A 13703-nucleotide genomic window follows, 5' to 3' on the forward strand; every position below is an offset into this window, starting at 1 on the left:
CTGAGAGGGAAGGGAAGAAAAGAGTCAAGAGAAATGGAAGGGAAAGAGAGCCAGAGAACAAGCATGTAAAAACTGCAAATGGAGCTTTGTTCTACATTCATATTTTGGAAAATTAAGAGGATAAACCTACAATGCTGCCGGGCGGTGGTGGTGCACGCCTTTAATCCCAGCACTTGGGAGGCAGAGCCAGGCGGATCTCTGTGAGTTCGAGGCCAGCCTGAGCTACCAAGTGAGTCCCAGGAAAGGCGCAAAGCTACACAGAGAAACCCTGTCTCGAAAAACCAAAAAAAAAAAAAAAAAAAAAAAAAAACCTACAATGCTAATTTTTCAAATTATGTTGCCTTGAAAAATCATTTCTCAAACTAATACAGGTTAAAAAAAACCACTGATATTATAAAATCAGCATGACTTTGAATGTACAAACAGTAGACAGAATGCTTACAAAGTGGGTTACCTGGACACTAGAACTCCTGCTCTTACATGCTCATGTAATGGAAGCACAATTCTAACACCAGCCAAGGCTCCTGGGCATAGGAGCAGCTTTTCTAGTTTTCAAGTGTCCACTTTACTCCATGACACCTAACCACATTATCATTCACATCTGAGGAAGAGATGACCCATGAGATGACCGGGAGAAATATGGACCAATTGTACACAGTGCCAGGCACCCCACAGTATACCACAATGCTGAAATACGGGTATCACCATCACATTTCACACAAAAAGAAATAACAATAAACTTCAAAGAGTAGTAAATTCACCTGTTCCTTAAAATATAGGTATGCAATTGGTACAAAGCCATAATAAATGGTTTTATAAAATGCAGTTTTATTTTATGTTACTCTGCTGTTACATAGGGCATACCATTTTCACAAGGCTTTTTTGGGACTACAGTCAATGATTAGCAAACACACAGCTCTGAAGAACAATCACTGGACAAACTGGACACCTTCTCACATGTGCACGGATCTGCATGGAAAAGTACTCAACTTTAGACGCGGACTTGTGTCCTTATCTCGCCTTTCTAGTGGATTAAGAAAGGACATGCATTTTAAATTGCCCAAAGCAATGCTTATGTTCTGGCAGCAACATGCTACTTCTATTACAAGGTAAAGTGAATACCAGAGCTACAGAGGCAGGAGGTGTAAGTGATTTTTATTGGGAAGGAAGTTGTCAACTCAAACAGCAGCAAATGAAGAATGCATGAAGGAAACTCCCTGTTGTCACAGACAGACATAACCCCCAGAATATGTGACATGGGAGACATTTCCATCTGTGACCTCCAGACTGGATGCATTAAGAGCTTTTCCCGTTCAATCTAACACTTTTGGATTCCTACTAAAAAGGAGTATGCAGTAAGAGTATGGAAAAGTCGCTTCTGAAAGGAAACCCCCAAAGAAGGGTCTGAGAGGGAATGTAGAAATCAGGAAGTAATTATTATTACAATTACTTTCAATTGTAATGCACTACATTTCCATATCTTCACAGTAATACAAACACAGCCACTTGCAGAACTGGTTCAGATTACTTAAATACCAAATGCACTGTCAGTCCTCTGCACAAGTGTCTGGAAGTTACTCGTGTGTGTATGAAATGAAGCTATTGATACTTTTCTACAGCAGTAACTGCACACCAGGAAGGCCGAGACAACACAGATCAAGGGATGGAGTTTTCCCAAAGCTGCAGTGTGAAAAGACTATAAACAGTTGATCCCATACACATGAATGGGCTTCCTTGCTAGAGGAAATCCAAGTGGAATAAGGAATGGAGATGTAAAAAGGTTTTCTTGAGGGGACGGAGGACGGCACGCGGGTGCCCTTAGTTTTCGGCCCCCTCCGCTGCATCACATTCTTCTCCTGCACTGTCCGATGTCCATAACTACAGAAGAGAAAAAGAGAAACACAGGAGGTTATTTCCACCCCGACACTCTTGAAGCCCCTGACAAGAAGTCAATCCTTTAAGCAATGATCAAGACAGTCCTTTCTCAAAATTGAAAACCATCACCCCTTAAAACCGCATGCATGCATGCATGCATGCATACATGCATACATTTGCAGGTTCCTTGAGTTCCTGCTCTGACTTCCCTCAAGGATGGACGATGACATGAAATGAAGCCAACTACACCCTTTCCTCCCCAAGTTGCTTTGATCATGGACTTTATCACAGCAGTGGAGAGCAAACTGAGACAGTTCCCCACACCACACAAGTCGTTAAGTAAAAGAACGGTAACTACAGAATACACAAGGGAAGTGCTGAGGATCTCATTCTCCATTCTCAACAGTGAAATGCTTTCCTTGAAAACAGTATTTAAATATAATTTATGGCCGAGAGGTGGTGGCACACACCTTTAATCCCAGAGCTTGGGAGGCAGAGAAAGGTGACTCTGAGTTCGAGGCCAGCCTGGTCTACAGAATGAGTTCCAGGACAGCAAAAGCTAGACAAAGAAAAGCTTGTCTCAAAAATACAGTAAATAAAGAAAATTTATGAGACTAATAAAACAAAAACTGAGAAAATCGTGGTCTTTATGCTTCCCAGTACATGAAGGGCTAACAGGAAAAGCAACAGATTTACTTTGCACTGACAAAATGGAAACAAGAGTGAGTGACGAAGGCTACGGAGACATGGCAGCATACATGTGTACTAACTGAATGCTAAAACCAGAGTATTTCAAGATCTCTCTAAGAATGGAAAGAAGAAGTGAAGTCAGGTTTTCAATCAATTCAGAAAACAGACATTATCACACAACAACCAGGATGCTACTTGCAACTTTAGAAAAACTAGGCTTAGATTATCTTAAATTACTATTAAGATACCAAAATAAACAGGGTAAAATCCTCTCAAGAATTACTCCTTAAAGAGAGAACAGAACCAAAGCAGTGAAGACAGCTAGTCCTGAGTCCACAGAAGCAGCGGGGTGAGGATCTCTCCCGCCCATAGGGCTGCAGCTCTGCCGACATCTAAGAATGTCCAGTGCTTTCCTAATTCCCTTCTCAGTGGACTCATCATCTGTCCACGAGAACTGAACAGATGTGGAGCTTTATAAAACACAGCTACAATAATCCCCCCAGTAAAAGCTGCAGCACCACAATCCAGGGCTAGGAAAACTACATTCACACTAAAGGGCATAATCATTCCCCTCTGCTCCCTTCTGTTAAGTCTAAGATATTACCCTATCAAATTTATTTGAACATACACAAGTCCAAGCTTTAACGTGTCAATTATCTCCTGTTATAGTTTATGTCTGAAATGTCCCCAAAGGCCCACATGGTCACTGTGGCTTAAAAGAGAGGTACTGGAATTTCTCAAGAGAAGGTATCAAGTTAGAGAAAGTTGGGTCATTGTAGGAGTGCCCTTGAAGAGGACACTGTGACACAGGTCTCTTTCCTGTGGCTGCCAGGAGAGATACAGGCTTTCACCACACATGTTCCCATTAAGCTTTTCAACACAATATGGCCAAGTCACTATGGACTAAAACCTTTAAACTCATGAATCAAACTCAATGTTTCCTTGTTTTAAAGTTGTTTAATCCTAGGCACCTTGTCACTGGAACAGAACACTAATATGTCCTTTACCTACTGTTTAAGGAGGGAGAAAGCCAGGCAGTGAGTGGTGGCTGACGCCTTTAATCCCACCCAGAACTCAGGAGGTAGAGGCAGGCGGATCATCTCTGTGAGTTCAAGGCCAGTCTGGTCTACAGATTAAGATCTAGGACAGGTTCTAAAAGCTACAGAGAGAAAACCTGTCTCGAAAAACCAAAACCAACAACAACAAAAGAAAGCATGGAGAAAAACCAAAGAAAAATATAAAACAGCGCCTTAGCATGCAGAGGTAGAGTAAACTTAGGTACAAGCTTACCCTCTGTACTAGGAAGTTTTTTTTTTTTTTTTTTTTTTTTTTTTTGGTCAAGTTGACACAAGGCAAAGCCATCTGGGAAGAGAGAACATTAACTGAGGGAATACCTCCATCAGAATGGCCTGTAGGCATGTCTCTGGGGACATCTTTTTCGAGACAGGGTTTCTCTGTGTAGCTCTGGCTGTCCTGGATCTCTCTCTGTACACCAGGCTAGCCTCTCTGAGGACATCTTCCTGATTAATGATTGAGGGCCTCGCCCTTCTATGGGAAGAACCATCCCTGAGAATGTGCTTCTGGTTTACACTAGAAAGTAGGCTGAGCAAGCCATGGAGAACAAGTCAGCAAGCAGCATTCCTCCAGGGCCTCTGCTTTCCAGGTTCCTGCCTTGATCTCCTGACTTCACTCTATGATGGATGATAAACTCTAATCTGGAATAAATCTTTTCCTTCCCGAATGCTTTTGGTCATGGTGTTTTATCACTGCTCAACAGAGTACAAACTATGACACCCTCTATCAAATAGTCAAAGTTCACACAGTACCCTTTACAGGGTTAAGTACTGCCTGTATACCATGTGTGTGCAGTTCCCATGGAGGCCACAAGAGGGCCTGGGTCCCTCAGGAATGGAGTAAGTCCACTGAAAACATATATGTGTACTGAGACTCGAACCCAGGTCCTCCTGGACAGCAACCAACATTCCTCTCTAGCGCTACCAAGTAACCTTTTACTACAACAAGCTGTTTCATGATTTTAGGAGATTGCAACACCTATAGAATCCCTAATTTGCTATACCTAATTTACCCAGAGAAAGGAAATACTAAAATTACACAAGCTCTCTACATTAACTGTTATCAACATACTCAACCAAGTCAAATAATAATACTGTGTTCCTACAAGCACAGTACCTTTTTCAGGAAGGTCTGATATAATATGTCACCTTATCACCACGAAGATCTTTCTCCAAACTTTTTTAGAGAGACTATAGCTCTTCTATAACTGCCCCCAAAGACAGGAAGATCACAATAAACTTTCTGTTGTTTCTGGAAACAAAGCCACATAGTAGTGAAACACTCACTGTTAAGTTGTCTCTAAGCAACTGCATGATGAGGGTGCTGTCTTTGTAGGAGTCTTCATTCAGTGTGTCGAGCTCTGCGATAGCCTCATCAAAAGCCTGGTAAAGTCAACATTCACAATGAGCAACACCAATACCACTGTGTGTCCAGTCCACTAACTAGGAAGGACTTGCTGCCTTGGAGGCCCAGTTTAAGACTCTGAGGACTCCTCACTTAAGGCCCCTCCCACCTGGAGGAGTTCTCTCCTTACTTTTCTTCACCCATCAATACCTGCTCTGCTTTCTTTCTTTCTTTTTTAAAGAAAGAAAGGAAAAAAGAATTTGTATGACCTGAAACCTGCTGTAAATATTTATAGAAACACGTTTCTTGGTTCTTTCACAAGATACACAGTGTATTAGCAATGCTTGACACAATTCTTACAGAGCTAGCATGGCCTTGAGACATTTGGGGGATACAGGTTTCTAGTGCTCACACTCGGCAGGCACTCCTGATTCCCAGTTACTCTGATTTCCAGTTACTTTGATTTCTCTGACCATGTTGCCTTCCAGGCTCTTCAGTCAGACATTACTACTTAGAATCACGGTGAGAGTGTAGTGTTTACAGGGGGATAAAGCAGGCAAGATGGTAATAAAAAAGAAAACACAATGTAAAAGAAATGGCCTCCCTGAGCATCCAAATACTTCAAAATTAATATACTCAGTATCTCACACACCCTCAGCCAAAGAGCATGCATGCATACCCCCCCACAGACCTTACCGTTTTGGCCAATGTGCAGGCAAGCTCTGGATTATTAAGGATCTCATAGTAAAATACAGAGAAGTTAAGTGCCAGCCCCAGGCGGATTGGGTGTGTAGGCTGCATCTCTTTCTTGCTTATATCAAAGGCCTCTTGGTAGGCTCCTTGGGAATTATCTATCGTTTCTGTGAGTTGGAGAAAAAAAATATTTAAGACATAACAGCAAAAACAACTATCCAATATATAGCATGCTAACAACTTTAACATATGTACCAGCTCTGAGTCATTCTGAGTCACAATAGCTCCAGTGTATTTAAATAAAACCCATAGGGGCCAGCAAGATAGTCAATGAGTTTGATCCCTGGAACCTACATGGTAGATGTCCTCTGATCTCCACATGTGTGCTGTGGCATTCAGGAACACACACACAACACAAAAATTGATTGGTTAAATTATGAAGTCTGAACAAACCATACACTCGTCTTCCCTCTCTCTCTCCTTTAAAACTTGGTTGTAAACAGCAATGCTGTGGCCCCTAAGAGCCTTCAACAGGCCTGGATGCCTAGCTACTTTACTTGGGAAGGTAAAACAGGAGAACTAAAGTTTCATGGCAATCCTGAACTACAAAGCGAGTTCAAAGCCAGCCTGGTAACTTAATGAAACCCTGTCTCAAAATTTAAGTGAGGCTAGGAACATAGCTCAGTGGCAGGGCACTTGCCTAGCTAGCATGTATGAGGCTCTAAGTTAAATTTCCAGTAAAATAATAATAATTATTATTAAAATTTAAAAAAGAACTGGGGATATAGTTTCAGGAGTAGGGTGTTTGCCTATCATATATGAAGCCCTGGGTTCAAATCCCAGCACACACTCACACACATATAACACAACATCTTATTTCTATGTCCTATGAGAAATATAGAACTGATTAAGTGTGTGTAAAGAATTGTGGAGCTAAACCTATGACAAACAAAATCCCAAAGCACGAAAGATTCAGCCTGCTTTAATATCAAAGTGTAATTAGAGTTCACCCATGAGCCCAATTCTAGCACTTTCCTTGTTTTGAGGCAGGGTATCACTATGAAGTCCAGGTTGATCTAAAAATAATCCTCCTGCTCCAGCCTCCTGGTATATTTTCATTTTCGGGAACATTCAATTTTCTTGATATAAAAAAGACTTTTGAGACAGGGTCTCTCTACATAGCCCTGGCTGTTCTAGAACTCACTCTGTAGACCAAGCTGGCCTTGAACTCACAGAGATCCACCTGCCTCTGCCTCCTAAGTGCTGGGAGTAAGGATATGCACCACCACATCCAGTATCAATTTTTTAAAATAGTATTTATTTATTCTTTGAAGGGGCTGGAGAAATGACTTTGTGGTCAAGATCACTGGCAGTTCTTCCAGAAGACCCAGGCTCAATTCCCAGCCCATGGTAGCTCAACCATCTGTAAACTATAGTTCCGGGCACTAACTCCAAGGGCACTAGGCACTCACAGGTGCAGACACACATCCAGACAAAACATGCACACATGGAAAATAAAAATAAATCTGAAAATTTTCAATACTCTGTTCATTCTTTTAAATTTTCATACATCTGTACACTGTATTCTCGTCACCCCCATCTACCGTCACCCTTTCCCTCACCCCCACAACGTCATGGCCTCTCTTTCGTTGTTATTAGAAACCCTGAGTGGAATTAGTGCTGCCATGGGGGCATGGGTGTAGCCATCCACTGGGACAAGAACCATGATTTTTAAGTTGCCAAGAGCCTGCAAACTACCTACTGACTATTGTCCTAACGTCCCCATTCATCCTGTTATGGTTTGAACATGAACTGTTCTCTAAGACACATGTGTTAAAGACAGGAGGATAAGTGGGTGTGGCTTTTAAGGACTACATTCTGAGGTGCTGACCGAACGAATGGGTAAGTGCTCTGATGGAAGTGTCCTGAAAAGCTACACCGTGTCTCTAGCTAGTATCTCAACCCTCTTGCTTCCTGGCTGCACTGAGGTGAGCAGCTCTGTTCCATCATATTCTCTCAAGTCTGCCTACCTCAGTATCCACATGAACGGAATTAGTGAACCATGGGCTGAAATCTCTGAAGCCAAAATAAATCTCTCCTTTAAGCTTTTTATTTCTGAGATACTCTGTCACAGTGACAAGTGACTGCTCATTCCTACGTCTTTTTATATATTCTGCATTTGCCCATAAGTCACATATACTTACGTTTTCGATCATCGCCACATGCTACTTCAGCAAGATACCGGAAATAATCTCCCTTCATCTTCAGATAGAAGACCTTACTCTCTGGATTAGTTGCATTGGCTATTAAATACTTATCCAACAATTCCTGAAAGAAATAAATCAAACACTAATGAAAAGCCACTCAATCACAGACAAGAACTTACAGTATACTTGTGCCTATCATTCCATTCTGGACCTGAAGCATGTTCTTACAACACAGTCAGGTTGTCGTACTCACTTCCCTGGAAGGCTTTGCCCAGGGTTTACAGTAAGAAACTTAGATACACCAAACACTGTCATTAAAAAAGCTTGTCCTTTTAGTAAGCCATTTACCCAATATTCACTGCTAAGGTGCCATGTACTGGACTAACTAGGTAAAACAGCCTGAAATGAAGTCCACGCTGTCCTGCAGAAGTGCTCCATCAGCTAAGGACACCACAATTATCCATTCGAGTTTTGAAAGATGAATGAATGAGACGCTATAAAGCACAGGAAGTTCTAGCTCTGACGCGAACGGTGACAGGAGGAGGTGACATGGGAAGATGAGAAGGAGGCAGGGAGATGGAGGAGAGAAGCAGGTAGGGGAGGGGAAACCAAACTAAAAATGTACGCAAATGACATGAAGAAACCTGATACTCGGTAAGCTGTTTTTTTAAATAAAATAAAAATTTTGAGAGGCACTTTATATGAGTGGGTAAAGCTGCTCTCAGAAACCATGTTATTACATTAAAAACCCCAGGCCCAGGCCCAGGAATGGTATACCTCCCCTACAAGCTGTTGGTCAGGCAAACCTCTTGTGGCTTCCAAAGAATACAAGCAAGTGCCACCACAATTGGTTGCCATCAGAACTAGAGGGGAACAACCTATGTTGGAGACAATACACGCTCTAGTCACAGGATGTACTTGTTAAAAGTTTACTGTCAGTTGGGGAGAGAGAACCTCAACTGAGAAAATGCCTCCAACAGACTGGACTGTGGGCACTCCTGTGGGGGCAATTTTCTTGATTAATGATTGACGTGGTAGGGTCCAGCTCAGTAGAGGCACTGCCAACCCTAAGGCAGGTGGTCCTGGGTTATATAAAGAAGAGCAAGTCATGGAGAGTAAGCCAATAGTGTTCCTCCATGGTCTCTGCTTCACTTCCTACCTCCAAGTTCCTGCCTTGACTTTCTCAGTCATGGAGTGTGACCCGGAAGTTATAAGCTGGTAAGATACCCAAGCTCCTGTAAGAAACCCCAACAAAGCTTACTGGGTCATAAAAAAAGCACATAACTACGCTGTAAGCCACAGGGAAACTTAATGGAATTCAGCTACTATCACGAAAGCTACTTAAGAAGTCTTGGTGAGCCCGGTGGTGGTGGTGGTGCACCCCTTTAATCCCAGCACTTGGGAGGCAGAGCCAGGTGGATCTCTGTGAGTTCAAGGCCAGCCTGGTCTACAGAGTGAGATCCAGGACAGGCTCCGAAGCTACACAGAGAAACCCTGCCTCGGAAAAAAAAAAAAAAAAAGTGTTGGTGATATTTTAGCTTTTGTATGTATATATATTAGCTGGTACCTACAGTGGTTTTCTTGTAATGCTGTGTCCTTCCAAGAACTCCTAAAAGTATATTTATCTAAAATACCTATCAAGCATCCCAGGCCAAACGAAACAACACCTGTCTCCTAGGTCAGGAGGATAGCTTTATTTCTTGTGCAATTTAGGGTAAGACCCTCCTTCCTTACAGCCTTACTAACGGACTCCTCATTTCTTACCTAACCACTTACAGGAATGTAGATTGAGCACATAAATTCCCTTCTTGACTAACTGATCATTAGCAGTCATTTGGGTTGTAAAAGAAGTCTGATGGCCAGTGCCTGAGGAAAATTCTTACCTGCCTTTATGACCCTGTAAGAATTCAAGCCTGGTGACCTATGGCTTGGGTTTATAACTGAAGACCTCAGAGACTGGGGGGAACTGAGGTGTAAGGAGAACAAAGAGAGGAGATTGAGGATTTTGGCTGGAGAGGATTTTTGACTAGAGAACTGGAGGTCAGGATGGAAGATGAGGAAGAGCCAGAGGGGAAAGTTCTAGATGGGTAAGAACAAGATGAGAAGGACCTAGATGAGGCAGAACTAAGATGAGGGAATTAAAGTAGAACTTAGAGAGGACAACAGATAGAGACAAAATCAAGCAAGAAAGGAACTAGGCTGGAGCACAGAACTGCAGCTGTGTAGAGAGGATTTTATTCCACAGGACAAAGAGCTTGGTGTACTTAGATTCATTTCCCGAAAATAAATCTCGCTGTTCGCAGTTTCTCTTCTGAGCCCCTGGGAAGTATATTGTTAAGGCTGGTCCTTCAATAATATACAGGATAAATACTACAAAAAAAAAAAAAAAAAAGAAGAAAAAAGAAAAAAGAGGGAGGAGACGACACACCTGCAGGATTGCCTCCGTGGTTAAAAGCATGCACACTGCTCTGGCTTAGGACCCGAGTTCAGTTCCCAGCACCCACACCAGACAGTTTAGAACTGTCTGTCTGTAACTCTAGCTCCAGTGAGATCCAAGTCTAGCCTCCAGGCTTGAGGGACACCTTCACTCACATGCACATAAAGATACACAGACAAATACTTAAAAAAATTAAAATAGATTCTTTTTTAAAGGAAGAGAGGATGGGAGGGGACAAGTGAGGGTTGGGATGAATATCATCACAACATACGACACACAAATATGAAAATGGCACACTATATCATGTAAATGAATATAGCAATTTTTTCTAAGGGAAAGGCTGTTTAGAGAGAGGGTACCTTAGTTAAGCTGGGCACAGTTGCATGCATCTGTAGTCCCAGCTACTTGAGAGGCTGGTACAGGAAAAATCACCTGATTTCAAATGTTTGAAACCAGCCTATGCAACACAGTAAGACACCCTCCCCCTCCTCCCAACTGAAAATAAGGGGAACAGGAGGTGGAACGCAATAAGCACTAACTAAGAAGGAAAAGACGACGTGGGGTCATTTTAAGGAGGGAACATCAAACGTGAGGAAGAACAACACAAACAGCACAAGTAACTCACTATGGCTCAGAATGGTGCGTCAGTGTCCTCTGTCCAAAGAAAGGTAAGTACAGGACCTGCAGACTAGATTTAGAAATGTGTACGGCAGCTCGACAGCAACTTATGTCAGCTGGATCTAAACTATCAGCTTTACTAGAGTAGTGCTGGGGGCCAAACTGGTATATATGCTGCGTAGACAGGATCTCATCTACTGGACCACACAACCCTCCACTGCTAAGTCTATTTTAAAACCTGGTTATATTGTTTATTTACTTACTTAGCTATTATTGATTTAGTTTCCTTACGTAACCTAGCCATGTTCTAGTCCCCAAGGGATCATAGGTGTATGTCACCATACCTGACTTGGCTACGTCTCTTACCCCTGATTTCATACAATGGCCATTTCACTGAAAGCAATGACCTAAACTTGAGTGTTTGTGCTGACTATCTCTTTAGACTATCCATTATACTTGATATTAAATCATTAAAAAATTTATTTTCATAAAAATATGGTATCAACACATAACAGATGTTCTCTAGGAACAAATAAAAATCAAAAGAAGTCAATGCCTAGAAGAGCATCATGCTAAGAGTTCAAAAAACATTAACTGACCAGCTCCTTTGCCTCAGCTCGGTCTGAGAAGCTGAGCCAAGAACAGAAGTTCATGTTTGCACTCTTGAAGAAAAATACAAGATCTTATCTGTTAACAAGCTATATAAAGTGCCAACTCTGATGCAAATTAGAAAGTCTGGAAAATAACCCAGAATAACACTTTTAAATTGACATAAATATATTATTAAGAAAAAGATTTGCCAGATCTCAAATAACATGTGGGAAAAATAGATCTAATGAAAAATGTCCAACAAAATGCAACCACTGTATTCTCATAAGACAGTTTAATGGAAATAAATAAGGAATTCTTTAAATTAAAAACAAAAAAACCAACAAAAAACAAAAAACTTTACCACGGGGCTGTAGAGATGGCTCAGTGGTTGAAAGCACTGTCACTCTTGCAGAAAACCTGGGTTCAATTCCCAACACCCACATGGTGGTTCACAACCATCCAATCCAGAGGATCCAATGCCCTCTTGTGACCTCTGTAGCACTAGTCACACATATGGTACACATACATACAAGCAGGCAAAACACTCATACACAGAAAATAAATCTTAAAAAACAAAACAAGCCGGGCGGTGGTGGCACACGCCTTTAATCCCAGCACTCGGGAGGCAGAGCCAGGCAGATCTCTGTGAGTTGGAGGCCAGCCTGGGCTACCAAGTGAGTTCCAGGACAGGTGCAAAGCTACACAGAGAAACCCTGTCTCAAAAAACCAAAAAAAAAAAAAAAAACCAAAAAAACACTAGCTGGTATGGTGGTACACACCTTTAGAGGCAGAGGCAGGAGTGCTGTGGGATGTTCTGTATGGCAAATGTGTTGCTGATTAGTCAATAAATAAAACACTGATTAGCCACTGGCTAGGCAGGAAGTGTAGGCGGGACAAGGAGAATAAAGCTGGGAAGTGAAAGGCTGAGTCAGAGAGACACTGCCAGCCGCCACGATGACAAACAGCATGTGAAGATACCGGTAAGCCACGAGCCACGTGGCAAGGTATAGATTTATATAAATGGTTTAATTTAAGCTGTAAGAACAGTTAGCAAGAAGCCTGCCACGGCCATACAGTTTGTAACCAATACAAGTCTCTGTGTTTACTTGGTCGGGTCTGACTGGCTGTGGGACTGGCAGGTGAGAGAGATTTGTCCTGACTGTGGGCCAGGCGGGAAAACTCTAGCTACACAGGAGAATCTCTGTGAGTTCAAGGCCAGCCTGGTCTACAGAGTGAGTTCCAGGACAGCCAAGGCTACAGAGAAACAAAACAAAGTTTTCCTATTACTAATAATAACTATTTTGAATGTCACACTCTATAGCTAATTCTAGTACTGAGCAGAGTCCTCCTGCCTGAGACTCCAGATTTAAAGATCACAGGCATGAACCACCACAGCCACTTCTGTTCATTATTTTTACTTTAACTCATTGTAAAGGCTTCAACTAGCAAACTGCAGGACCCTGGGAGGTTTGGAAGACTCGCCCTGGGGCTCCCTCTACCACTGGCATTGTTACTTCACTGAGGGGTATAGAAAGCAAATAATTTTAGAGCTGTAAGATATCACTGCACTACTCACTACAAGATGGTCTGTTGTTCGAATCCAGAGGGTCTTTTAATAATAAAAAACAAAAACAAAAAACCCAGAGTCAGATATTGAGGTGAAAGCTCAAAGATCAGAGAAGCAGAGCAAGCCACAGCCACCCTCACCTCACCAACTCCTCAGCAGATTCTGTTTCCTCAGACTGAAAGCCTCTGAGTCCTCATCCAAAGGATCTCAGCTGAACAGCTTTAGTTCCTGTTTCCTCACACCTTTCTCCACCCAGCCATCACTTCCTGGGACTAAAGGCGTGTGTGCTTCCCAGTACTGGATTAAAGGTGTGTGCCACCACTGCCTGGCTCTGTTTCCAGTGTAGCTTTGCACTCACAGATCCACATCGATCTCTGCCTCCCAGTGATAGGATTAAGGGTGTGTGCCACTACTGTCTGGCCTCTACATCTAATCTCGTGGCTGGCTCTGTCCCCCGCCCCCATTCCCAGGCAAGTTTATTAGGGTACACAATATATCACCACAGTCTGGTAACTGAGAACAGTACACTCTAGATCAATGGTTCTCAGCCTTCCTAATGCTTCGACTCTTTTATACAGTTCCTCATGTTGTGGTACCCCCAATCATA

At 42.4% G+C, this 13703-nt stretch overlaps 1 protein-coding gene across 1 annotated transcript in view; it reads right to left on the reverse strand.

Annotated features, from left to right (window-relative positions):
* Positions 1-808: 808 nt before the first annotated feature.
* Ywhaq (tyrosine 3-monooxygenase/tryptophan 5-monooxygenase activation protein theta) overlaps positions 809-13703 on the reverse strand; it is a 30929-nt gene continuing 18034 nt past the window's right edge. Inside the window, exons 3-6 of the mRNA XM_052745823.1 lie at positions 7881-8004; positions 5680-5843; positions 4926-5021; positions 809-1878 (exon numbers count right to left, since the gene is read on the reverse strand). Of these exons, the coding sequence (XP_052601783.1) occupies positions 1819-1878; positions 4926-5021; positions 5680-5843; positions 7881-8004 (444 nt within the window). The 3' untranslated portion in view covers positions 809-1818. The remainder of the gene's footprint in view (positions 1879-4925; positions 5022-5679; positions 5844-7880; positions 8005-13703) is intronic.

The sequence above is a fragment of the Peromyscus californicus genome, unplaced genomic scaffold, assembly GCF_007827085.1.
Source record: "Peromyscus californicus insignis strain IS unplaced genomic scaffold, ASM782708v3 Scaffold_1__1_contigs__length_55948999, whole genome shotgun sequence".
Taxonomy (NCBI): domain Eukaryota; kingdom Metazoa; phylum Chordata; class Mammalia; order Rodentia; family Cricetidae; genus Peromyscus; species Peromyscus californicus.